General features: G+C 35.7%; 2 protein-coding genes across 3 annotated transcripts in view; one reads left to right on the top strand and one right to left on the bottom strand.

Moving 5' to 3' along the window:
• The window catches only part of LOC130233434 (sodium/potassium-transporting ATPase subunit alpha-1-like), an 11,460-nt gene extending 10,314 nt beyond the window's left edge, over positions 1-1,146 (top strand). The window contains exon 22 of the mRNA XM_056463478.1: positions 194-1,146. Coding sequence (XP_056319453.1) covers positions 194-222 — 29 coding nt within the window. The 3' untranslated portion in view covers positions 223-1,146. The remainder of the gene's footprint in view (positions 1-193) is intronic.
• On the bottom strand, positions 1,128-27,393 carry LOC130233471 (uncharacterized). 2 transcript variants are annotated; one of them, XM_056463524.1, is made up of 14 exons: positions 27,229-27,393; positions 26,016-26,312; positions 24,740-25,012; positions 22,724-22,825; positions 18,304-18,336; positions 16,233-16,265; positions 14,834-14,857; positions 14,495-14,524; positions 10,716-10,748; positions 9,558-9,581; positions 9,267-9,308; positions 7,125-7,160; positions 6,414-6,437; positions 1,128-5,901 (listed from the first exon to the last, which is right to left on the bottom strand). In XM_056463524.1, exons 1-14 carry the CDS (start codon positions 27,299-27,301, stop codon positions 5,882-5,884), a joined length of 1,044 nt encoding a protein of 347 aa, XP_056319499.1. In that variant the 5' UTR covers positions 27,302-27,393; the 3' UTR covers positions 1,128-5,881. The 2 variants fall into 2 exon arrangements, with proteins under 2 accessions (XP_056319499.1, XP_056319507.1); XM_056463532.1 differs by lacking the exon at positions 14,495-14,524.

Here is a 27,393-nt window from a genome sequence, read left to right as displayed (position 1 = left end):
AGGGACAAATTCTGGACCTTTTATCAGCGAGGGCGTGGGTCTTTCAAACCACTGGACCCTCCTCCCCCACCCTGGCTACAGGCCAGATATATCTCACATTCCCAAGCAGATGATGCAAGCATACTGCATCTGGCAAAGGGTGGATCTACTTCAGAGATCAAGAATGAACTAACATCTGTGATATTTGTTTCAGGCTGGGTGGAACGAGAAACATACTACTAAAGCCTGAAGACTTTCTGTTGGGAACATGAGCAAGGAAAGATTGCAACATTTGGAAAACATCAAAATGAACCTGTTTAAGTGATTAAATACGTCAGATTAAAGGGATATTCACCCAAAAATGAACATTCTGTCATCATCTACTCACCCTTTCTCATTTCTGTTTAACACAAAAGAAGATATTTTAAAGCTGAAAGCATTGACTTCTTTTATTTCTACTATGGAAGTCAATGGTTACGTTTTCAGCTTTCTTTGAATTATCTATTGCCTATTGCAGTGTTTCCCAACCCTGTTCCTCAAAGCACACCAACAGTACACATGTTCAACCTCTCCCTAATCAAACACACCTGAATCAACTTATCATAACATCAGAAGAGACTCCAACACCTGAAGTTAATGGGTCAGAAAAGGGAGACTGAATATGTACTGTTGGTGTGCCTCCAGGAACAGGGTTGGGAAACACTGGCCTATTGTGTTCAACAAGATGAAGAAACTTATAAAGGTTTGGATTCACCTGAGGGTGAGTAAAATAAAATTTTTGGAGAACGATCCGTTTAATAAACAAGGATAATACAAGCATCTAAGTAATTTGCACAAATGCATGTAGTTGCACAGCTTATTATAATAGATTAATTTACATTGATTAATTTACACGTTTCAGCCAAGCTGCTGATGAGTTTTAGTTTCAACTTTTAGCACTCTGTATAATCCCACTAATAAAACTACAATACTCTTTTGGATTTCATGCAAGACATTCAAACATGTTGGATTGACGTGAAGTTATGTACAAAACAGAATACACTGTGTGGATGAACAATAATACCCCAATAAAACAAAAGACACAATAAAAGCACATGTTTTTGAGTCCATATTTAGAGTCACGATATTAAAAACAAATCATGCTACAATTGCTTTTGCCACCAGTTCCTAAATGGCTTCTTTATTAATACTTGGACACTGCAATCGACAGGCTGTCAGACATGCTATCACACAAAATAAAGAAAAAGAAATAAGCCACCTTCAATGATTAAAGATTCAGTTTTGAAATGAGCTGGCCTGAACAGAAATTCACACACAAACAAATCATTTCAAAGAATGGCGAAAGCTTTTAATTCTAAACACAATAGACACGACGTGATGAAATAATTTAACTAAATATAAAGAAAATGATAAAAGACACGACATTGCAGAATACAGTATTGGTTAAAAGCCATTTTTACCATTCAAAAGACACCGAGAGCAAAGGCAGTTTCTAGAAGCTCGTGTCTGTTTATTGCTAGATTGACAAATCTTAACAACAGTGACTCGAGAACTTCCTTCATTTGTTTTTAAACCCCTTAAGCAGTTGTTAGGTTAGTGTTTCCTCACTGCCGACTTTCTTAAAGAAAATGGCAGCAAATGAAACACCATTAAGGCAAACATTTCATGCAATTCCTATACATTCAAATACCAGTGCATCTCAGACTCAAACACAAATGTTTGCATTTGCACACCATAAAAAGGAAGTTCATACCATTTCCATGATTTATTTATTTATTTTGGTAGTTTTTTTTTTGAGTGTGGTACTATTGTGACCTCCGATAAAAAGATTTGCTGTAGGTCCAAAAGCTAAACAACATTCAAAACACAACCAATGCATGAGACAAGACTTATATATATATATATATACACATACACACAGTACTATGCAGAAGTCTTAGGCCCCTCATATTTTCAGCAATATTGATTTCCTTCACCAATATTTTTCTGTAGCATGTTAGTTTGAAATTTCCAATGTATTAGTTTACATTTCCAAACATTATTTTTGTCATTAATTTTAATTCTACAGTCTGCACATAGAGTCTGACAAGAGCCAGTGCTCCACACAGAGATCTAATCTGATCACCATCTAGTCTGGATGATATGAAGAAACAAAAATCCTGAAGAACTTTGGTGACACCTCAAAGGTGCTTCAAAAAACTGACTTGCAAAGCTACCTGAAAAACACTATGGGCACGTGTACTAAGTGTTAATAACACAATGTGTGTTCATACCAAATGTTGATTTGATTAGGTCAACATAAGTAAATTGATAAAGTAAATGTATTAATCTATTATTTTTGAAAGCATCCTCATTTTTACACAAGTGCCTAAAACTTTTAACAATACTGTAGCCTTCCAGTCTGTTTTTCTGAAGCATATATATATATACAAAATCAAAAATAAAATGAAAAAATATTCCGTAGATAAAATATTGAGAAATGTTTTAATATAAAGTGATAATATACAGGAATATATACGCAGAGAAGAACAAAATCCAAGTATATGATCTCATGAGTGAGGTATGAATAAATCATAACCACACCCTTGACTCTTAAGGCAGAAGTCCAAGAAATGTGAGAAAAGCCAAGAAGCCCGGGCCTTGAAATGAATCAAGATTCTAGAGCGAAGGTTTTCAGTGAATTTAACATTACATAACAATTACAGACAATAAAAAAGAGAGTCTTCTACTTGAGATCTGTCTTTGCACAAACCACTATTGACCTAAATGACATTTTCCTGCTGTCCTTTGATATGGGTCTGTTGAAATACTATTTGGGTGAGTTTTAGACTGAAATAAACTGAGAAAACAGCAAAAATGAAAGTCTAACATTGCGTCAACACATGACACAACAACACTCCAGCAACAAGCCCTTTGGTTGTTTGCTCTGCACCAAGCGTGACTGGTGAACATCAGTTTCACTGAGTCTCAGTTCTGACTTTCATTCAACGTTGCAGAAATGGAAAGCATTTCCAAAGGTAGAAATTGTATGCATCACCAAAAGATGGCTAGAAGAAAAACTCCTATTAACATGGAAAAGATATCTTTTGCTGCATCACGTGTTGTTATAAGATTTGCTAAACATGTACGTGAGAATGAGTTTAAGACAACTGCAAGATTTGCAATCTAGGAATTTACGTGTTAGGAAGCTGCTTGACATCCAGCCAACAGAGAACATTCCCAGAGCATTAGCTAATGTTCTGGCAATGTTCCCTCAATGTTATGAGCAAACATTAGTTCTATTTAATTGTATTAATTTATTTTTAGCACTTTTTTTTACAATGTATTTAGTTCAGAAAGATGAGAAAAACCTATGATATTTTATTGTGTACCAGTGCAACAACTTAATGTACACTGCATTGTCTTAATTACAATAAAAGGAATCTTAAAATGAGAGAAGTTCCTTTTTAAAAACACATAAATAAACAAATACATTTTTACAATGTTCTCAAACTGTTACATAAATCATTTGTTTTCATAAATCATGCAACAGTTTTTAAACATTACTTTTCATTTTCCATCACAAATGTTCATTATGTTTGCATAAACAAAAAATAAACAAATCAACAAACAAACAAAATTGTAAATTGTCTCTATATAATTTGCAGGTTGTTGCTAATTTGTTTTATTTTGGTCTTGTATTTATTTTAAAGATAATGTAACCTTTAATTAAAAACAGAAATGTGATCTATAACAGATCTTTCAAAAAACAATGTGAAAATTCTCTGTTGATAATTGGATGGCTAAGCGCTGAGTTTAAAAACTACTTTGATTACTGATTGTTTGATTTGTCATTGGCAAAATAATTGGTGATCGTCAATTCATCCCATCTAAATGCAGTTATATTATATATAATCAAAATGACAAAATAATGCAATAAAATAGTGAGAGATTTCTCACTAAGAATATAACCATTCAAAAAAAGGAAGACATGTTGCATGCTGCTGTTTGGCTGCTTTCTATGGTGACTTGTCTTTTGTGTTGAAGAGTAATATAACCTGAGTTAGCTGAACTTACTCCCAGAACCTTTTAGGAATCACCCATTTAGGGTTAATTAACCCAGAATTTAGAATTAATGTGAAAGCAAGTAAACTTGTTTTCTGGAACAGAACCCCTTGGCTCAATTTGTCTTCAGTACAGCAAATCAGTAAGATTTTCAATTCAAGTGTTCGCCATGGCAGTTTGGACTAAGTGATAATTGTTTATTGGTTAAAAGAAAAACCATCTATATACATATGTATACACTTTATTTACACACACACCTTGTCTACACCAGACACCTATTTCATTAAAGCGGGCATATATCTCACAACAGAACTGTTTTCCCTTGGCTTCTGTCTCTGGGATCTTGCAATGCTTTAGGTAAATGGTCGTGCACTCTGTAGTGTAGACACTGCGTAGGTGTAACTGCTGCATCACTTAATATGAAATATCTTCCAAACAAGCAAACAGCTAGTGCTGGACAAAGATTTATCGTGAATAATCACATCCAAAATCATTAGTTTGTTTTGACATATGTGTGTGTGTTAAATATATTTATTATGTGTATGTGACACACACACATACATAGAAACAAAACTACAATTTAGTTACATTTTTATATTTATATAATTATTATCATATAAATATAATTAAACAATTTCTTAAATATATGCAGGCCTGTGTGTATTTATAAACACATAATAAACATACACAGTACGCACACACATAAATTATGTCAGAAACTTTTACTTTGGATGCAATTAATTGGTTCATTTGTGCCCAGCAATAACAAAAAAAACTATATAAATAGCTAATATTTACATGAGATGCAGCAACTAATATAACATAGATTCAGGTCAACTGCGCTGATCTTTGAGCGGTTCACATTGATAATTAATTATTCCCCACACAATCCACTCACATTCACTTCTTAGCTCCTCGGTGTTGTATGGTGCGCCATTTCATTACATACTGTGTGGTCTTTGTAGTGTGGATTGGTGCGTTTTTTTGTGGTATAAATTAAATTCAGATGTTTTATATCCATATATTCTATAACTTCGTCATTGTGAACTCTGCGCAATGTCATTCGCATTGCTTTACTATCATTAAAATCCTCTCTCATGAGCTTTAAATCAACTGTTGGCAGTAATTACTGTATCTTGTTAATGATATAATTAAATCCACAATTTTGCTTAGTCAATTTCTATGGTCACATCCGGTCCAAAAAGGAAACGAACAGCAGACAAATAGAGATAAAAGGGGACAATTATCTTAAAGACAAAATTATAAACCCTCCTGTTAAATATTGTGAAATTTAAAGTAATCTGGAAAAAGCTCTAAAGTTCCTATAGTTTGGCTGGAATAAAGACATACATATCTATATATTTAGGTATATCTATGTTTATAGTTATGTATGTATTATTAACTATATTAAAACTATTGTTTAAAATGCATTTAAAAAAATCTCTTCTATTAAAAATCATTTGGGAAATATTTGAAAAATAATGACATTTCCTGAGGAGGGCTGATAATTTTGTCTTTAACTGTACAAGTAATGACACGTCTATAAAAAGGATTTGACCTAAACTCTTCAAAATGCAGCTCCATTGCCATATCATAACTAAAGCATCTGATATTGATTGCCTGAAGGGATTTGCAAAAATTAGCAAAATGTAAATCAGATTTGAAAAAACTAAATTCTCTGCAGCATGAGCATATAGTAGAGAAAACATTCAGAATTACTCCTTTCATACAAAATTCTAATCTCAGACAAATACACATCGGGTCATCTCTGAAAACATGTTTTTGAGCCTACAAAGGACTGACATGAAGAGAATCCTCCATCTGCAGTTTTGTTATGGTTATGCCTCGGTGATCAAATTCACAAAGTGCTGTTATTGTCTAGAAACATAAAAATGAGACAGATCAATTCATATTTTGAGCTCTAAACAACAATCAAAACAAATGCTTTTGTGCAAACTAATGATGCTGAAATTGAACACTGCACGGCATTAACTTGTAATGGACCTTTAAATCTCATTATGAAAACAAATTTGCTAAATTAACATGTTTTATTCCAGAAAATCATTGATTTTCTTACCCTCGGCTAGAAAAAATTACACAATAAAAAAAATGATGAATGATAAAAAAGTATGGTGTCTGTATTCATCCCTTAACTTCAGCTCACTTCTTTTTTAGTGTACACTTGGAATTTATGTGATTCCAATTAGACTTTTGTTTATATGGAATAGTCACACGTGGGATGGTGAAAGTTTAGGTAGTGCAATTATGAAACAGCATGCTAAATCTAAATAAACAGCCTTATCAGTATTACCCCAAGTCATTTCTGATTGTCAAGACTATTAATGTAATAGTTTATCTATGAGAAACCAACAATTATTTAAACATCTTACCTTCTGTTGCCGTCCCCTCTCCACCTTCAAAATGAACCAATAATACACAATCACAATAAGATACACGTCTTTAAACATTATGTTAACAGTTCTAAAACACTGAAAGCTAAGGGGCTGTTCACACCTGCTTATTTCATGTGTTGTTTTCTGATCAGCTATCTAATTGTGAAAGGACAGGTGTAAATGCTCTCCAATGTGGATATATGGGGGTTCAGCCTTTTAATAATAATAAATAGTTTCATTCAAAAACTGGCTGATCTAGAGCACAGATTGACATCGCAAGTGTTCACAAGACATTTTTCTTTTACAATAGCTGTTTGTATCTACATATAACCTAAAAGTAAAGTAAAATTAGATGCATAGTTTGTATAGTTAGACCTATGAAGAAACCTTGAAAATAGCTAATTAGAGGTTACTGTAGGTCAGAATGCAGTGAATATGTCTCAAAACACCAAAAACTTAAATACAATTTATTAATAAATTAGATGTGATTTAATTACATACATAAATGTGATTCACTGAGCCATGTATTTGCACAAACTAAGATTACTGAAAAACTTGACCCCCTAATCAACAATGTATAGTTCACATTAATACGGTTTAGTTAATGGTCATTTATGGTACATGTTAGTGTAATAGTAAACTGTAACATTACTATAACAACACTTTACTGAGTATATATGAAAATCAAGATGTTTATATTTAACTTACCATCACTACTTGGTGCACTTGGATTCTGTTGATCTCCTATATATGTGAGAGGGGGGGGGGGGTCCAAGAGAGTAATCAATATCATGCAAAATATTACTAAGCAAATCACAACTGACAATAAAACAGTGAATTAGTTAGTTAGTTAGTCAGGCATGCACTATTTTATCTCTTAAATCTGATAAATAGTGGCTTAAAATGTCAACATAAGCATTGGTCCATGATGAACATCTTAGATTCACTGATCTACAAAATAAGCTTGTTTCATACAATTTAAGCTTAAAAACTAACCAACCAGAGACTAGCCAACATACAAAACTCAAGAGCGTCAGATTGATGAATAACAGCTGGTTGTATTCTCTGTGCTGTAAACTTACAGACCAGCATCTGATGCTGATAAATAGCCACAATGCCAGAGAGCATTATCTTTATCACCTTAGTATAAGCTCTATGCACAGATAGAGTTTTAAAGCAAACGATAAACCTCTGGTGAATGCTTAACGTGACTATTGTCAATTTCACAAGGTTGTTTTTACAGCATTGATGTTTTAAAGAGCCCATATTATGGGTTTTTGAAAATGCCCTTCCATGTAGTGTGTCACACAGCTCTAAGTGAAGTGAAATATCCAGCTAAGGCTTAAATCTGTAAGTGTACAGTGTTTAAAACTATTGATTCATCTATAAAAGAGTCGACTCATAGTGCTTCAAACGAGTCGCCTTGATAACGAGTCATTAGGTGTTTCGCGATGACGCAGCCACGAAACACAAGCCTCGCCAGTAGTTACGCGCGCAAACCAGGGAGATTTGAAACCTGCGGCCCCGCCCACTAACACAGAAAAAACACTAGACACACACACACAGAGGCCGCAGGTCCAATGAAGTCACGCTGTGCTCAGATGGATAATATTGACAGTCTCTACCCAAAGATGAAACTGTGAAGAGTCAGTGGTTGAGGTTTATTCACTAGTGTAAGTAAGTGCGATTAAAATTGTTGCCTCGTTTACTCTAGCTTGCAAATTATGTATTTATTGTGTTTTGTTACTTGTTAACCTGGTACAGTACACGCAGTTACTCTTTATATTCTCTTATCACATGTAAGCCACGTTAAAAACGCGACGCGTGCCGCTTTGTTTACGGATTTAACGTTAAATGCTTTTGTGAGCTCGCGTTCCACTGCCGTTTGTCGTTGCTATGGCGATCGTAAGCTAGGAGACTCGCGTCGCTTTCCCTAGTTCTGAGGAGCGTTGTGTGTGTGTGAGAGAGAGAGAGAGAGAGAGAGAGAGAGAGAGAGAGAGAGAGACTCGCGTCGCTCTCCCTAGTTTTTCTGAGGAGCGTTGTGTGTGTGTGTGTGTGTGTGAGAAAGAGAGAGAGAGAGAGAGAGAGAGAGAGAGAGAGAGAGAGAGAGAGAGAGAGAGAGACTCGCGTCGCTTTCCCTAGTTCTTCTGAGGAGCGTTGTGTGTGTGTGTGTGAGAGAGGGAGAGGATAGGAGACTCGCGTCGCTTTCCCTAATTCTTCTGAGGAGCGTTGTGTGTGTGTGTGAGAGAGAGAGAGAGAGAGAGAGAGAGAGAGAGAGAGAGAGAGAGAGAGACTCGCGTCGCTTTCCCTAGTTTTTCTGAGGAGCGTTGTGTGTGTGTGTGTGTGTGAGAGAGAGAGAGAGAGAGAGAGAGAGAGAGAGAGAGAGAGACTCGCGTCGCTTCCCCCAGTTCTTCTGAGGAGGGTTGTGTGTGTGTGTGTGTGTGTGAAAAAAGCCTTACACTATGAAGCGTGTGTGCACTGTGACTACTTTTATATTGTAGATTAGCAGCTGGGCATTTCACTCTGTCTCGTGCTGAAGCCTGTCACTGTCGACCAATCGCAGCAGGCTGTCATCGGTCCAATCAGCGCAGATTAGCTTCGCGCTGAGGAGGGGTTTGGGAACAAATGAATCGCTGAACGATTCATATGGGAGTCGCTGGGATAATTAGGTAAAACTAAATGCATATTATAAGACCATAAAAGTGTTTTATGACCTTGCATGCATATTAGACTGTTGTTGGAGACCCTTACAACCTAAATATGACCCTATTTCATGTATAATATGGGCTCTTTAATGTAATTACAATACATTCAGTTAAATAGACTTCAGCATTCATACAATTTTCTTACCCTCGGTTTGAGGAGAATTTTCATCCATCAGACGTTTTCTAACTATAAAAATACATAATACAAAAACGAATGAATGATTTAAAAAACTATGCTGTCTGTGTTAATTAACGTCAGCTTACTATTTTGAGAGCACACTAGGAATTTATGTGATTCCAATTAGACTTTTTTAATATACTGAAAAAGTCATGAATGTGGGATGGTGAAAGTTCAGAAAGAAGTTATTTCTTATTGTCAAGACTACTGATGTAATAGTTTATCTATGAGAAGCCAACAATTTTTTAAACATCTTACCTTCTACTTCCATCCCATCTCCACCTTCAAAATGAACCAATAATACACAATCACAACAGGATACACGTCTTTAAACATTATGTTAACAGTTCTAAAACACTGAAAGCTAAGGGGCTGTTCACACCTGCTTATTTCATGTGTTGTTTTTTTTCTGATCAGCTATCTGATTGTGAAAGGACAGGTTTAAATGCTCTCCAAAATGCATAAGAGATGTAAACCTGATCACTTGCTCTGGGTACATATTTATAGTTTTCCAGAAATGTAGACTGAGGTACGTATCCACAATGAGCCTGTTTTGGCATTTTTACCTTCTGAGCACATTTGGGCCGGCCAATCAAACTGTGCCGCAGAACTAGAGCCTAGTGTGAGTACACCCATTCAGGCTATATGACCTAGTCAGATAAAACAGTGCTAATATGCAACATGCATGTTTGTTCTGTTTCCATTTTATTTTTCATTTTTGATTAGTCATTTTCTATCCAATGTTAAATGATCTAATATTAAATTAATAACAAATGGCCGCATTGAAAACAGAAAAGCATCACATAACTATAGCAGCCTATCTCTATGAATGGATAAAAATCCTTTTAAAATATAGCATTTCTTTTGTTTACAAAAGGCAGAATGTTTTGTTTGTGGGAGAGCAGTTTATACACAAATGCAAACACTTCACAGTTTTGGGTGATGGCTTATCTGTAAGACAAAACTTAATGTTTCATTAAATCCTCCTGCAGCCTACATATGAACTCATATGTATGCTGAATAAGATACGTAGCTTACACTGTTGATGTAGCCTAGTTAAATTGGCATATATCTCTGGACTGAAAGATCAAAATGATATTCGTTTAGGTGAGACACATTTATGTAGGCAAATGTAAATGCAACCATTTTCACAAATCAGATAGCTATTTGATCAGAGAAAACGCATGAAGTGACCAACAGTAATCAGGCCCTAACTGGTCATCTGGTGCTCAAACAGCTGCAATCATTCTGTAAGAAAGCACATGGGTTCACTTCTTGCTGCACCAGACACTATTAAACTAAAAGCCATTTATGGTAACTGCGTAACAGTGTTAAACAAGCTTCAGAGCAAACTGTAACAACAGACAACACTTTACTGAAGATATATGAAAATCAAGATATTTATATTTAACTTACTGTTAATATTTTCTGGATCCAGTTTGCGTTGACCTTCATGAGAGGGGAGGGGGGGGGGTCCAAGAGAGTAATCAATATCATGCAAAATATTACTAAGCAAATCACAACTGACAATAAAACAGTGAATTAGTTAGTTAGTCAGGCATACACTATTTTATCTCTTAAATCTGATAAATAGCGGCTTACAATGTCAACATAAGCATTGGTCCATGATGAACATCTTAGATTCACTGATCTACAAAATAAGCTTGTTTCATACAATTTGAGCCTACTTTTGCTATTTTCAGGATGGAAAAATTCTCTTTGCGCCGTGGCGCATGGTCTAACAGGGTTGAGCTTATTCTCTTAATGAGTTATAGGTGTGTTTTGAGAATAAACTAATCAGAGTCTCATCTCCCATTACCTTTAAGAGCCAGTTGCATCGTGCCATAGCGCATTTGATATTTACATGGCGGACTTTGTAAGTGGGAAAAACTGAACACTTCACTAGCAAGAAAACTGTTAAACAGCATCTAAAGCGCGAGAATGGGAGATGAGCCTCCTCATTCTTTACTTTCACTTTCACTCTCGTGAATAGGGAAACGTGTTGTACGCACAGATATCCATTAGACTATACATTAATAATTTTTGTTGTTAAGCACAAAGATTTCCTTCAAAACTATTTCTAAATTCGGTGCTAATTTTCAGCAAATAAATAAACAATAATAAGGAAGTGTGGTCAAACAACTGAGTTATATCCTAATACACATGCTGTGCCCCATATGGTCCAAAACCTGACAGATGCGTTTTTAATAAAACAAATATAAATATGCATATAATAAATAATACTACTAATAATGATAACATTATACAAAAGTAAATTGTCATGAATAAACTGAAAAAGCCCCCCGAGATGAAGAAGACATGAAAGTATGGTTTTAATATTTATGTAGGCTAGAAAATAATTTTTTAAATTATATTTAAATTCTTTTTCATTTGATAAGACATGTGCGTATTGCTGTACATCCTGTGAGTATTAAGCAATGTGTAAGCAAGGTGCACAACTAACGCGTTCTGCACTGGACTATAGACCTGATTTGATCTGGTCTATTGAACCGTCTATTTAAGTTCCTCAAAATAGCAACGGCCAGCAATGCGCCTCAACACACCTCCTTTTTTAGATCAGAACGCCTATGGGCGCACATATGAGCGCAAATGCATTTGCTATTTAAACAGCGTGGCGCAAAACGTCAAAATGACTCTTGCGCCGAGCTGAAACTAGCAAATAACAATTGCGTCACGCTTTGCGCCGGGTGTATGATAGGGCCCACAATGTTAGAAAGGACTGCACAGCACCTTTGAAAATCAAAATGCAGAATGTACAATGTAAAAACACTGTCTTACGAAACGTCTCTCATAACTGATTGTCACTCTTTATTGACTGAATTATTGCTATTCATATTTTAATAGAGAGCTAGACAATTTCTGTAACATGATCAACAGCGGCCATTGCCGACCAGATGTGGGGATGTTCAGCAATGGGACAAAGTTGAAAATCCTTCAAAATTATGCAAATGAAGAGTGACTTTCGCGAGTGACAACCAATAACAGCATCAACAGAGCTCAAGTGATGCTTTCTCAGCTCCTGCAACAGCTAGTTGTATTCTCTGTGCTGTAAACTTACAGACCAGCATCTGATGCAGATAAATAGCCACAATGCCACAGACCATTATATTTATCATCTTTGTATGGGCTCTATGTACAGATAGTTTTAAAGCCAACAATAAACTTCCAGTGAAAGCTTAATGTGAATATTGTTAATTTCACAAGGTTGTTTTTACAGCATGGATGTTGTAATGTAATTACAATACATTCAGTTAAATAGACTTCAGCATTCATTTAGTTGTTCAAGCGTAAAACGAGATGAAAAAGCATTGTAACCGCTAACGCTGTCAGTAACAACAGGCTAGTGCAAAAATTCCATTGAAAACACTGGGATAAAATAAACTCATATTTTAAAGACATGGCGGGGGGAACTAGAATTTAATGCAGTGCTTCTTGTACGATCTGAGACCCACTATATATTGTATATCCAACAGGCAGTGAAGATCGATGATTTTTAAAGAAATCAGATCTTAAACATGACAATTTTGTGAAAGACAGCTCACTGGAAACCCTTGGGCTGCCTGGCTGAAAATTAAAAGTCTTTGTGCATATAGCCAATTAAGCATTTTATGTATTTACTACAATTACATTCTGAGATTTTTCTCAATTTGGGGTGGCACGGTGGCTCAGTGGTTAAAAAATAAAAAAAATAAGATAGATGAATTAATATTTTCAGCTCTAAACAACAATCAACACAAATAATTTTGTGCAAACTAATGATACTGGAATTGAACACTGCATGGCATTAACTTGTAAAGCCTAGTTAGCACTACAGGATTTTCAATATCATCAGATCGCTGTGCCGTTCACACTAAATTCCTTGATTTTGTGTCTTTTAATCTCTTTGGTGTTCACATTACGCAACACTACGTAAATTTTCCACAAGAGGAGGGTCACACATTACATGACCTGACAACAACTCGTTCCCCAACAGCTCAGTCAATCTACCAAACCACAGCCAATGAAATTTTGAGGGAGCCGTCATCAGAAAAAGCTGAACACTATTGGCTTCTTGTGTGCTGATAACATGACTGACAGCATTCCAAGCTTTCAAGGAAGCATTTAAAAACATCATCAGTCAGCTGAGCAGATCAATCACTCATCTGCAAGGTTCAAGTCAATAGATGCACAGAGTTTTACATTTTTGTACGATTTGTTCTTTGAAATAAAAACAACATCTCTATAACACCCTGATGTTTCCTAAATATCTGTGTATTTCTTTCTAACATTGTTATTTTTTTAAATGACAAAACAGTAAAGAACTGAGCATTTCTACCTTTAATTACCATATTGGTCATATTGACAGCATGTCTGCTACTTTTTGCTGTGACTTTAAATATGCATGCATTTTTTGCCTAGCAACTTCCTGCTAACATAAACATAACTCTCTGATAGCAAAAGCTTCCGATATATATCTTTCAAAACAGCATTTTTGAAACAGCTCCTATCTTAGCTACATATTTATAGGCTGTATTACGAAAAAAGATCATATTTTTAAGGTAATGGTGTCATCAAATAAGATGACAGATATCAAAGCTTAATTTTAATATCTTAATAGAAGTTTTGAATGTAAATATGACGTTACAATATGACGTTTTATATGAGAACCAGTGTGGTAATTGTAATAGTTATAGAATTCTAGTTCCACTGTTAATATAGCCTACTCTCGTGTCCGTGTTGACACAGAATGAAGCAAGTGCATCGATGCCCATTCTGGCCAATCACAGTTGTTTCTGTTGAGCTTTTGAGCACACGGCCATTCAGCTCATGCTGATATGCTCTCTTATTGGCTGCAGCTCGTCACTACATCTGACCGCACGTGGGGTCGAGTCAGCCGACTGCTCTGGAATATTCAGCATGCTGGATATTGGATTTCCGTCTGCGAGGTGTCAGCGAGCGTCTTTGATGCGTTGTTCAGTAGTTCACACATAAAGACTGGCGAGTGCTGAGCACCCGCACATTTTTCCCCGATCACAGCCCGATCTGGCGGCGAGCTCGTTAACTTCTAAATCGGGCTCAAATCAGGCTTAAAATCCTTTAGTGTGAACTAGGCTTATCGGACCTTTAAATCTGAATATGAAAACAGATATTCTAAATCAGCTTGTTTTATTCCAGAAAATCATTGATTTTCTTACCCTCGACTTTAATTTCATTCAGGTGATCAGCTAGAAAAAAATACATAATAAAAAATGATGAATGATAAAAAAGTATGGTGTCTGTATTCATCCCTTAACTTCAGCTCACTTCTTTTTGAGTGTACACTTGGAATTTATGTGATTCCAATTAGACTTTTGTTTAATATATGGAATAATCACACGTGGGATGGTGAAAGTTTAAGAAAGTGCAATTATGAAACAGCATGCTAAATCTAAATAAACAGCCTTATCAGTATTACCCCAAGTCATTTCTGATTGTCAAGACTATTAATGTAATAGTTTATCTATGAGAAGCCAACAATTATTTAAACATCTTACCTTCTGTTGCCGTCCCCTCTCCACCTTCAAAATGAACCAATAATACACAATCACAACAGGATACACGTCTTTAAACATTATGTTAACAGTTCTAAAACACTGAAAGCTAAGGGGCTGTTCACACCTGCTCACTTCATGTGTTGTTTTTTTTCTGATCAGCTATCTCATTGTGAAAGGACAGGTTTAAATGCTCTCCAAAATGCATAAGAGATGTAAACCTGATCACTTGCTCTGGGTACATATTTATAGTTTTCCAGAAATGTAGACTGAGGTACGTATCCACAATGAGCCTGTTATGGCATTTTTACCTTCTGAAATATAGCATTTCTTTTGTTTACAAAAGGCAGAATGTTTTGCAGAATGCGAGCTCTCTGCAACTCTCACATGGTCGCCCACTGAAGCTAAGCAAGGCTGAGCCCCGTCAGTACCTGGATGGGAGACGATAAGAAAGCTTTGTTGCTGCCGGAAGTGGTGTTAGTGAGAACAGCAGGAGGACAACCTGCGGTCTGTGTGGGTCCTAATGCCCCAGTATAGTGACAGGGACTCTATAGTGCTCAGTGAGCGCCGTCTTACGGATGAGACGTAAAATCCCAGGATGTCTTTCGAAAAAAAGTAGGGGTTTAACCCCAGCATCCTGGCCAAATCTGCCCACTGGCCTCTGTCCATCATGGCCTCCTAACCGTCCCCATATCATAATTGGCTTCATAACTTTCTCCTCTCCACCAATCAGCTGGTGTATGGTGTGCGGTCTGGCACAATATGGCTGCCATCGCGTCATCCAGGTGGATGCTGCACATTGGTGGTGGATGAGGAGAGTCCCTCAAAAACTGTGTAAAGCGCTTTGAGTGTCTAGAAAAGTGCTATATAAATGTAAGGAATTATTATTATTATTATTACAAATGCAAACACTTCACAGTTTTGGGTGATGGCTTATCTGTAAGACAAAACTAAATGTTTCATTAAATCCTCCTGCAGCCTACATATGAACTCATATGTATGCTGAATAAGATACGTAGCTTACACTGTTGATGTAGCCTAGTTAAATTGGCATATATCTCTGGACTGAAAGATCAAAATGATATTCGTTTAGGTGAGACACATTTATGTAGGCAAATGTAAATGCAACCATTTTCACAAATCAGATAGCTATTTGATCAGAGAAAACGCATGAAGTGACCAACAGTAATCAGGCCCTAACTGGTCATCTGGTGCTCAAACAGCTGCAATCATTCTGTAAGAAAGCACATGGATTCACTTCTTGCTGCACCAGACACTATTAAACTAAAAGCCATTTATGGTAACTGCGTAACAGTGTTAAACAAGCTTCAGAGCAAACTGTAACAACAGACAACACTTTACTGAAGATATATGAAAATCAAGATATTTATATTTAACTTACTGTTAATATTTTCTGGATCCAGTTTGCGTTGACCTTCATGAGAGGGGAGGGGGGGGGGTCCAAGAGAGTAATCAATATCATGCAAAATATTACTAAGCAAATCACAACTGACAATAAAACAGTGAATTAGTTAGTTAGTCAGGCATACACTATTTTATCTCTTAAATCTGATAAATAGCGGCTTACAATGTCAACATAAGCATTGGTCCATGATGAACATCTTAAATTCACTGATCTACAAAATAAGCTTGTTTCATACAATTTGAGCCTAAAAACTAACCAGCCAGAGACTAGCCAACATACAAAACTCAAGAGATGCAGATTGATGAATAACATGCGTTATGAGCATACATAAAATAGTACTTAACAGATACAGAATATTGAGAGAAAGGTAATTATAATATACAATGTTAGAAAGGACTGCACTGCACCTTTGAAAATCAAAATGCAGAATGTACAATGTAAAAACACTGTCTTACGAAACGTCTCTCATAACTGATTGTCACTCTTTATTGACTGAATTATTGCTATTCATATTTTAATAGAGAGCTAGACAATTTCTGTAACATGATCAACAGCGGCCATTGCCGACCAGATGTGGGGATGTTCAGCAATGGGACAAAGTTGAAAATCCTTCAAAATTATGCAAATGAAGAGTGACTTTCGCGAGTGACAACCAATAACAGCATCAACAGAGCTCAAGTGATGCTTTCTCAGCTCCTGCAACAGCTGGTTGTATTCTCTGTGCTGTAAACTTACAGACCAGCATCGGATGCAGATAAATAGCCACAGAGCATTATATTTATCATCTTAGCAATTAAGCACTTTATGTTTTTATTATATTTACATTCAGAGATTTCTCTCAAAAATGTTTTTTTTTGGCAAGAAACCCATTCAATAATAACGATTACTCATAAACGTTACCCTTTACCCTAACATTGAGGAAGGAATGCCCACTAGTGACTTAAAGGAACAGTTCATCCAAAAATATAAATTCTGTCAAGTAAATCCTTTACTCATCCTCCAATTGTTCCAAACCTCATTAAGATTCTTTGTTCTGTTGAACACAAAGGAAGATATTTCCATATTTGTTTCTACTATAATCGCTTTTAGTTGTGTTCAAGGGAAGAAATAAACCTACAAAAGTTTAAAACTACTTGAGTATAGGAAAGCTTGAGGATGAACTGTCCCTTTAAATCGCCACCCAGGTCAAAAGGCAGCTCCAAAGTTGCTGGTAGTGGACAAAGCTGAGCTCGCATCACATATTCAAGCTGATGAGCTGTTTGGCTCAGCTCGTGAATTCTTATGTGGGTTGTGTGGAGCTGTGCACTGCAGACTAAATTGAAAGTGAATGAATTGGTAAATATAGGAGTTTGTGTTTTACACAAAAAGCATTGCCATTGATTCATAAAAAAGGTTGTGCCACTGGAGATGTAATAATTTTTAATTACTTTCCTGACCATTGAAGAGACTGTGACAGACTGTCAGAGGATCAATGATAGTTTTGGTGTATGAAACAACATGAGGGCGAGTAATTTATGACATAATTTTCATTTTTGGGAGAACCGATAATAAAATATGCACATTCAAACATGCTTGTTTCTGCTTCTTCACTTGCTTTGTGTCATAAACAACAACAACAAATTTGTGAATGGTGGAAGATTATTCTTTGAGGCAGAAGGTTCTGAACAATTTGATAAACAAAAAACATGAACAAGCCTAGTAACACTTTACTGCTCAAAATAAACAAATTAAAAAATGACAAAACAGGCGCAGATGTTTTGTCAATGTTTTCAATTTTCTACATACTCGTCTGCAAATTTGGTGGGGTTCTGGTATAATTTGATCAAATACTTATATAGAAACTGAAACAGGCCACAACTAGAAATGTCAGAAAGAAGCTGTTGTCAGAAGAACTTAACTAGCTGAAATACCCATAATGCTCACTGTGAAAAGCATGCTTGAAATGTGATATTTAAAAAAAAATGTACATTAAAAATACATACCATCTTAAATATTGACATGCTATTAATTTTTGCAGAAAACTTAAATTCAATGAACACAAACATACCTTTTAAACATGGAACATGTTCCTTAAAAATGTCTGATGAAAAAAAAACAAGTGGTTAAAAACTGGTCAAATTATTAGACAAAATATAATTGTTGCTGACTACATGCTGAAATATTTTTAAGCATTGAATGGAGCAGTAGTTCTCAACTCCAGTCCTTGGGACCCATTACTCTGCAGTTTGTGTGTTGTCTTCATTTATCACACCTGATTCAGATCATCAGCTCATTAGCAGAGCTTCGTGAACTGAACTGTAGTTGTTTCTCTATGGCTCTATCGCGTTCTTCAGCGATCTTGCGTCCTCATGTTCTAGTGTAACGTCATCATCAACTGCCAAAGTTCAGTTCCAATACTCAAGACCACAAGAACGAAGCGTGAAACTTCCCACATGTGTTCTTGGTATCGAGATTGGTATTAAGTACAATAAGTCGTTGTATGAATGCTGTAATGCTTAAATAATTTTCTGTTAATAACGCGTGCAGGTCACGTGACCACCCGAGTGCGTTCTTCTGAGATAACCTGACAAGACCGCTCTCAATAAGAACGCGAGTCCATTCTCAGCGTTCTTGGAATTGATAAACAGCATGTGTGTCAGACAGACATAAGCTCTATAGTCTTATTACTGGTTTGTAAATTATCACGATGGGCACAAATCAGGACTGCAGAAAACTCAGAAGAGATGGCCTTTTCCAGGTAGAATAGAATAAAATAAGATACATATATTATATTAAAATATTTAAAATGTTATATTGAAAAACTTTAATCCAAGATTATATATCACAATACTGATGAGGAAAAACAACTCATTATTCTCTCTCCCACTATCCCCTTGGCTCAGAATATACATATATTCCAGGGTTGACAAGCTCACTATTTTATAATTTATAAAACAGTTCTGTCTGGTTCTTGAATCTGATTGGCTGATAGCCGTGTGATATTCTACCAGTAACAGCATTTGTCAGGCCCCTTCACCCTTCACCTTTGTGTATTACTCCGCCCACAAACAGCAACAAGCAGAGACACTCTAAAGTTTGACAAATATTGCAGCTGTTGGACAACATAATGTACTTTTGAGGCATTTTTGTCAATAATGTAGTTGTTTAGATTGCAACTGTGTAGTTTATTTATAAGGATAGTGCCTATTTTAAATATTTATAATTTCTGAGAGGGGTGACACGGTGGCACAGTGGGTAACGCTCTCACCTCACAGCAAGAAGGTCGCTGGTTCGAGCCTCGGCCGAGTCAGTTGCCATTTCTGGGTGGAGTTTGCATGTTCTCGCCGCGTTCGTGTGGGTTTCCTCCGGGTGCTCCGGTTTCCCCCACAAGTCCAAAGACATGCGGTGCAGGTGAATTGGGTAAACTAAATTGTGCGAAGTGTATGTGTGTGAATGAGAATTTATGGGTGTTTCCCAGTGATGGGTTGGAACCCATTGATTATTGCGCAGCTGAAAGGGCATCCGCTGCGTAAAACATTTGCTGGATAAGTTGGCGGTTCATTCCACTGTGGCGACCTCAGATTAATAAAGGGACTAAGCCGAAAAGAAAATGAATGAATTAATAATTTCTGAGAGACTGTTCCATTAGCCTGTGATTGAGCAGACCAAAGACGATTGACGTTGTCCATCCACAAGATGACGACAGAGACCGCATAATAAGCCCTTAGAGGAGTAATTTTAAACTACAGCTGATCAAATCATTATCAAACTGGTAGGTGACTTTCTAAGTCGATTTCTCTCTTTTTTATGTTCCAGTGCTTTATTTTTACCATAGTAATTGTAGTGTGCTGAGTGTGAGATTGGACTCATCTTGGTCTTAAAAGTCTTAAAACCGGAGATAGCCCTCTGTCTCCTGTTTTCGCTATTGCAGACTAGTTCAGTAAACAGAAAGAAAAAAGGAATGCCTGCATGTGTTTAGCGTTTTTTCCTTATCACAAATACAACAGTAACCTGCTAGTGTATGCTTTGCTTTAGCTTTGGCTTTTCGGGGTTAATTATTGTGATCTCCCGATTGCAACAGAGAAATACTGGGAAATCTCTGTAGACTGATGGCATTTCATGCTGTTCAGGCGTGTAATCTTAAAATGTGAGCAAAATTAGTTGTTTTGTCATAACTTTAGACATAACGCTAGAGAATCATTCAAACACTAGCTCTAAAGTGACTTTGGTGAATGAGCAACAGTTTCTGCTGTTCTGACGTCAGCTGCAGATGTGTATAAATGGTGGAAAAAAGTAGTTCATCTTACAAAAGGATTTTGAGACTTTACGTGTTTAATTTTCTTTTTTATACACACGATTATGTTGTCAAACTGTTGTATAAAGGCAATATCACATGAGTAGCAGTGCAATGTGGCTGTATATCATCACTGGTGGGACACTAAGGCACGCCTCCCACTAGTACTGATATACAGCCACATCGCACTGCTACTCATGTGATATTGCCTTTATACAATATGATATTGATCATTTAAATCCGGTAATAAAATTTTAATTAAGAGATATAAACTTGCAAAAAACTATTTTTTTTTACTATTAACATTGTGAAATGTTAATAGTACTAGGTTTAAATTATGTTTAATGCTGTAACTGTAGGGATAAAAAAAATCCATATGTAAAAATATATAATTATTTTGTAGACATATATAATCTATATATTTTAGTAATTACTTTTTATATTTTCTGCAGCAATACTATATCGACACTTGGACGCCCATATTGATATATCCTCAATATTTTTTAATTATAATATTAGGTTTCTCTATAGTGGTGTTGAACTTTCTGATTGTAGCATACATTAATTAGTAAGATTAAGATAGCGTTAATGCGAAAAAATGCATAAAACCTTTATGACAGGTTTTCAATAAAGTTTTGGTCAGTTTGTCTTCTTGGCAATACCATGTTGCCTTAAAGCAATAAAACTGAAGTGATATAAACTAACAATTGTTTCAGTTTAGTTAAACTTGTTTTCACTAATTGTTTTTACAAATTTGAAGTTTGTTAGAAAACTGTAATATATTGCAATAATATTGTATCATGATAAAACTGTATTGTGGTGATTCCCACCCATACTTTTAAATGTGAATATCCATTACATCCCTCTGAGAAACAAAAAACCAATTCAAATAGGTCTTTACAAAATATGAAGAGTGGTGGGTCCCCACAACTGGAGTTGAGAAACACTAACATACAGTGTTTAAAACACACAGTGCTAAAACCTTCTACTAGAAGTGCATTGACATTGACATGAACAATAAGACCGGCTTACGTTCCAAAATTCTAATATGCCAATTTACTGATTTATTATCATAAACTATTATTGTATGAAAACATTTTTAAAGAAACAAATTTGTTCTTAATAGTAATGACATTTTTTATTGTGGTAATATATTATGGTTCCCACAGATGAATATGAAGCAGCACTACTGTTTTCAACAATGTTTCTTGATCAGCAAATCATATTAGTTCTGAATGATCACGTCACTGAATACTGGAGCACAGTAATGATGAAAATTTTGCTTTGAATGAAGGTAATAAATTACAACAAACATTTAAAAACATAAAAAGCATACATTTATGTAAATAGAAATGAAATTTTACAATATTACAGTTTATAAACCAACACAAATTATTTTAGTAGGTGTGAACCTACACTGGTCTCACGGTTCGGTTATGATTATCATGCCATCCATTTGGTTCAATTCGACATCATATGAGATAAATGATGTCAGTACGTAATAACCGGTTATGAATATTACTGAACCGATACCGAATTGACTGTATCGCGGTGGACCAAAGAAACAATGAATTTCGACACCCCTATTATAAATAAATGCAGCTTTGTGCACAGAGTCTCTATATGAGTGGTTGAACAAATCTAAAGCAGGTCGCACACCAGAAGCGCCGCTTCTATCAGGGTACACACACCGGTGCCGCAAGTAGGCGGCTGTCCGCGGCGCCCAGCTACGACTCAGGACGCTGTTCATATTCCTGACGCGCCACAGAGCGCCATCTGATTAGTTTCATGTTAAATATCATGCGAATGTCTGCGTCTGGTGTGTGATACTTTAACTGTCATGTGCGCGCCATGTCGCGGCGCCGAGCGGCACTTCTAGTGTGCAACCTGCTTAAGAGTTTACATGTCAGAAAAATACTTAAGCTAAAGGTATAGTTCACCAAAATTTTATTTGGAGGTTCTTTATGAGTTTCTTTCTTCTGTAAAACACAAATGAAGATTTGTTTTTCCTGCAATTGAAGTTAATGGTTACCGGTATTTCATCATTCTTCAAGATGTCTTATTTTGTGTTCAACATTAGAAAAAATCCCATAAAGGTTTGTAGCTGCTACAGGGTGAGTAAATAGCCAAATACATTTTCATTTTTGGATTAACTATACCTTTAACAGATAAAAAGAAAAATGAAAAAACCTACCAGGTTTCCATTTATACAGAGCAGCTACGATGACACTGATCAAAACAAAGATGACAAAGATGACAATAAAAATGGTCAACCCAGGTCCACTGCTTGATTCCTCTGAAGAAAAAAAAAAGAACATTCCTGTTTTTACAGTATGAAACATAACAGACTTACACTACTGGTGTGTAAGGGCTGCATGAGAATATCCTGATATAACACAAGCATTCATAAAACCAAAATGTATTACAATCAGTGTTAAGCATCTTACAGTCAAGGTTAAGTACAAACTGACCAAGATTCTGACTTTCCTTATTTCTTTACAAAAAATAGTACACTAAAATAGACACACAAAAAAAAAACCTCGTTAAACTCTAAAAATGCTTAACTATGTTGTTCTTTCAAGCTTGTAATGAGTTTAGGTTTAAATATTGATACAATTCAACCCTGATAATGTACATTCATGCTATATGTGTATAACATAAGTTTAGAACAGCTAGAAAATGTTTAAGACAATACTGCCATCATGCTTGATGTGTCTTTAATGCAAGGATCCATAAGTCAATTTCTGTTTTAGGTTTACATCACTACTTCATTTGTGCAACACCTACAATAAAACCTCCTTTAACCAGATGTTTTTTAATAAACAGAGCTAAGGTAATACATGTTTTTCATTTGACTAGTTAAACGGCAAATAAAGCTGAAATAAATCCAGAAATAGACAAATGTTTTTAAAAAAAATAATGGCCTTTTTAAAACTAGTATTACATAAATGTAGCTGTGAATAGTTAATTAACATTTTGTCACAAACAGAAACATCAAGCAACATAAAACCAGACAGGTACAAGAATTATTCATTTTAAATAAGTAAGCAAATAGTTTCATCATGGTCAAACTTAAGACTTTTAAGATTGTTTTAAGACTATTATGATCGTTTTAAGACTTTCACCTCCCTGACAAAGGCCCTTCTCCCCCGATCACTCAGCTTAGATGGCCGGCCAGCTCTAGGAAGAGTCCTGGTGGTTCCAAACATCTTCCACTTACGGATGATGGAGGCCACTGTGCTCATTAGAACTTTCAGAGCAGCAGAAATGTTTCTGTAACCTTCCCTAGCCTTGTGCCTCGAGACAATCCTGTATCTTAGGTCTACAGACAATTCCTTTGCCTTCGTGCTTGGTTTGTGCTTTGACATGCACCGTCAACCCTGGGACCTTATATAGACAGGTGTATGCCTTTTTAAATCATGTCCAATCAGCTGAATTGACCACAGGTGAACTCCAATGAAGCTGCTGAAACATCTCAAGAATGATCAGTGGAAACAGAATGGACCTGAGCTCAAGTTAGAGCTTTTTGGCAAAGGCTGTCAATACTTACGTACACATGACTTTTCAGCTTTTTGGTTTTAATAAATTTGCAACAATTTCAAAACTCTTTTTTTCCACATTGTCATTATAGGAGATTGTGTGTAGAATGTTGAGGAAATACATGAATTTAATCCATTTTGGAATAAGGCTGTAACAAAAACTGTGGAAAAAGGGAAGCGCTATCAATACTTTCCAGATGCACTTTATATAACTCCAATTCAACATGTGTTTCTGCTATATAAAATCTTAAGTTTCATGCTTAATTATAAATATTATGTTTGCTCCCCCTTCTGTAAAATATTTTTTTATAAATAGAAAATCATGTACTGTAAGGGGATATATTGCTCTGTTATTATCATGAGGAATTGTGTAAATGTGTGTAAAAGTTTTTTGGATTGTTGGTGATAGGATTGGCCAACTGGGTAGATTTACATGGAAAAAGAAAAATTAAAGACCTGTTAAGAATGATTTTAGACCTACAACACATTATTTAAGACATTTTAAGACCTTGCAGACACCCTGTAAACGTATTTTAGCTGTCTGTAGTATTAAACAGGATACGCATTTTGATACAGCTCTTTTTTTGTGCAACTTCTAAATTGAAAGGAGCATCTCAGCACCAGTACAATGTGAAAATGAATCTGGCTTTTGTAGTGAACTGCTGTCTCACCTTTAAACAGCTCTTCCTCTCTGACTGGATCACTGGTTTCAGCACTTGCGATGTTATCTAGTGTGCATGTGTAGTAGTTCTTTGGATTTCCAGTGCTGTGGACTGTGATGAACTGACTTTGCTCATTACTCGTGAAGGTCTTAATTTCTCCAGTAGAATTCTTCCAAATGATTGATAACTCCATGGTGACGTTTTCAGCATACTTGCATGTCAAATATGCAGCTTTTAAGTCGACAGATTTCTCTGTTGTTATCGTAGGTTTGGGCACCCGCTCTGGTAAAAATAAACAAATAAATTAAAATGTTAAATAAACTTAAAAACATGTAGTGCCCAGGGTAAAAATGTGATAAAGGCTAAGGCTAATACCATAGTACTGTACTTATGTGCAAACCATAAATTAACAAAAAAATACTTTCATAATGTTAAAATTAGGCATGGGCCGGTATAAGATTCTGACGATATGATAACCATGGATAAAAATATCACAGTTTCACGGTATTGTGATTACTGCTCTGAAGTGCATTCTTTTCAAATGTCTGGGTAAAAAACAAAAGCTCTTTTCCACTTTGAACACAATATATTTTATTTTGAGAACCTTTTAAAATATTTTGGAGCAGTAAACATGTCAGGCTGAATAATTCAAATGAATCATTGACTTCTGCTGTCTTCATTAGTTTCTAAACGCAGACTTCATAACAATTTAAAACAACATCTTTGGAGATCAATTCTGCTGAGAATACTGTTGTCATAAAAAACTTAAAACATTAAAAAAAGTTTTACATAAACAGTGAGAACGGTATAGCAGAAAATGTTGGCGGTTTTAAAACCTTGACTTTCCTAGCAGTGGTATACCTTAAACGGTTATCGCCCCATGCCTAATTAAAATGTTTATTTTTTATTTCGGTTGTACCTTGTAAACAATAAACTCTACAGTGATTGTTTTTTACTATTATTAAATCTGACAGTACCATTGTAGGTCAATTACAACATGACACAAGCACTGAAAACACTACTATAAGAGAGGATAAATATATACATGTACCAAGACATTTCTAAGAAATCCATGGTACTGCAAAGTCCAAACCACATGAAAATACATCAATGTTTGTTAGCGCAACAACAATTATTGCTAAACTCAATTGTAAAAGTAGTTTCCTATGAAACAGACACAGTGTTTAACTGTTATGTGAAGCTCAGTGTTTAAAACAAATAATAAAAACATGATGATTTCAATAGTGTTATTATAATAATCTGAATGTAATCAATATAGACTCACCTTTAACAGTCAAGCTGAATTTTTGTTCCTGCTCTTTGCTGTTGATGTCAATGGTATAAACTCCACTGTGGACAAGTTTTAAACCTTTTATAGTGATTTTTCCAGTCTTCTCATTAAGAGTTGTGATGCCTTGGAAGTTCGGATTCCGGGTCTGTGTACCATCTTCATCATATTCAATCGCCTTGATAACAGATCCACTAGCGCTTCTGTGTTTCCATATAATGCTGGCTCCAGGAGGGATAACACTGGCTGGACTAAAGGAAACTTCATCACCCACTGCTTTCGTCACATCTACAGCTAATGAATAAAACACGAGAGAGTATTTTAGTCAACAATCAAATCTCTGTACTGCTTATTTCCATAGAAAATGTCAATTGTACATAAATGTAACCATGTTGCGTTAATCTAAGCTCTAAACTACACTCCTCAGTATGTATGGTGTTTAATTGTTTAAAACACATTAAAAATAAATGATTATTCAATTCATTGATTGTAACATGGGTCACTTTCATGTACAGTGGTCATAATACAGAGCTCCCACTTCTAGCCAAAATCTCTGACTTGAACTGATTCTGAACAAAACGCAGAATATCTAATGAACGGGGTTGTGTTTTGCATAATATTCTAATTATTTGAGCTTGAATATACATTTTCAGGAATCTAATAGCCATTATTGGATTAAAAAAATAAATTATACAAAACAAATATATAATAATTTACCTCAGATTTTGAAAAATAAATGAAAATAAACTAAAGCTCCCAGTCTAACATCCAGGGTTCAGTAAATGGAAACTAAAATTTAATGTGACAAACAAAAAGTCCCTGAAATTCCATGGCTTGAACAAAAACTATATTGAAATCCACGAGTTTCAATGGCTTTAATAGACCTTTTAAATTGTCATGACATTGCAGAAATATCATGACCCGCACTAGGACCCCGATAATCATGTTCTACCGAATTTACACCTTTTGTGTACAGTAGGCCCAATAAGCTAGATGCTAGCTTATAGCTAATCTAGCGATAGCTAATCTAAAACCAATGTAGACCACCACAAAGACTGTCGTGAACACAATCGCAAACACACCGCAATCACTTGACAAAGATAAACCGCGCTACAACATTATAATAACGTTAACAACTACATATATTTGGGCTAGAATGTAATTAGCCTGGCGTGATACTCAGATGAAATGTTAACGGACACAATAATACCTGAAACTGCTCCTGAGGCGAACAACACGAGGCAGAGGGCGGCAGCCGAGTATCCTAGAAGGAACATTTTCATACAATATACACTTTATGAAGCTGTTTCTCTATACTATTAGCCAAAAAAAGCCGCGCAAAGGAGCACGCCCTACGACGGATTTCGACGGACAC

The sequence above is a fragment of the Danio aesculapii genome, chromosome 1, assembly GCF_903798145.1.
Source record: "Danio aesculapii chromosome 1, fDanAes4.1, whole genome shotgun sequence".
NCBI lineage: Eukaryota > Metazoa > Chordata > Actinopteri > Cypriniformes > Danionidae > Danio > Danio aesculapii.
The sequence above is the reverse complement of the archived record's forward strand: the minus strand, read 5'-3'. Positions and strand labels throughout refer to the sequence as shown.

Bases quoted from the DNA above. Each gene is read 5' to 3' on its own strand.
- LOC130233471 (XM_056463524.1), bottom strand. From the start codon at position 27,301: ATGAAAATGTTCCTTCTAGGATACTCGGCTGCCGCCCTCTGCCTCGTG. The intron at 14,858-16,232 runs GTAAGTTAAATA...TTCATTTTGAAG, and splicing joins GGATCCAGAAAATATTAACA to GTGGAGAGGGGACGGCAACA. The intron at 9,309-9,557 runs GTAAGATGTTTA...GTATTTTTATAG, and splicing joins AGATGGGATGGAAGTAGAAG to TTAGAAAACGTCTGATGGAT.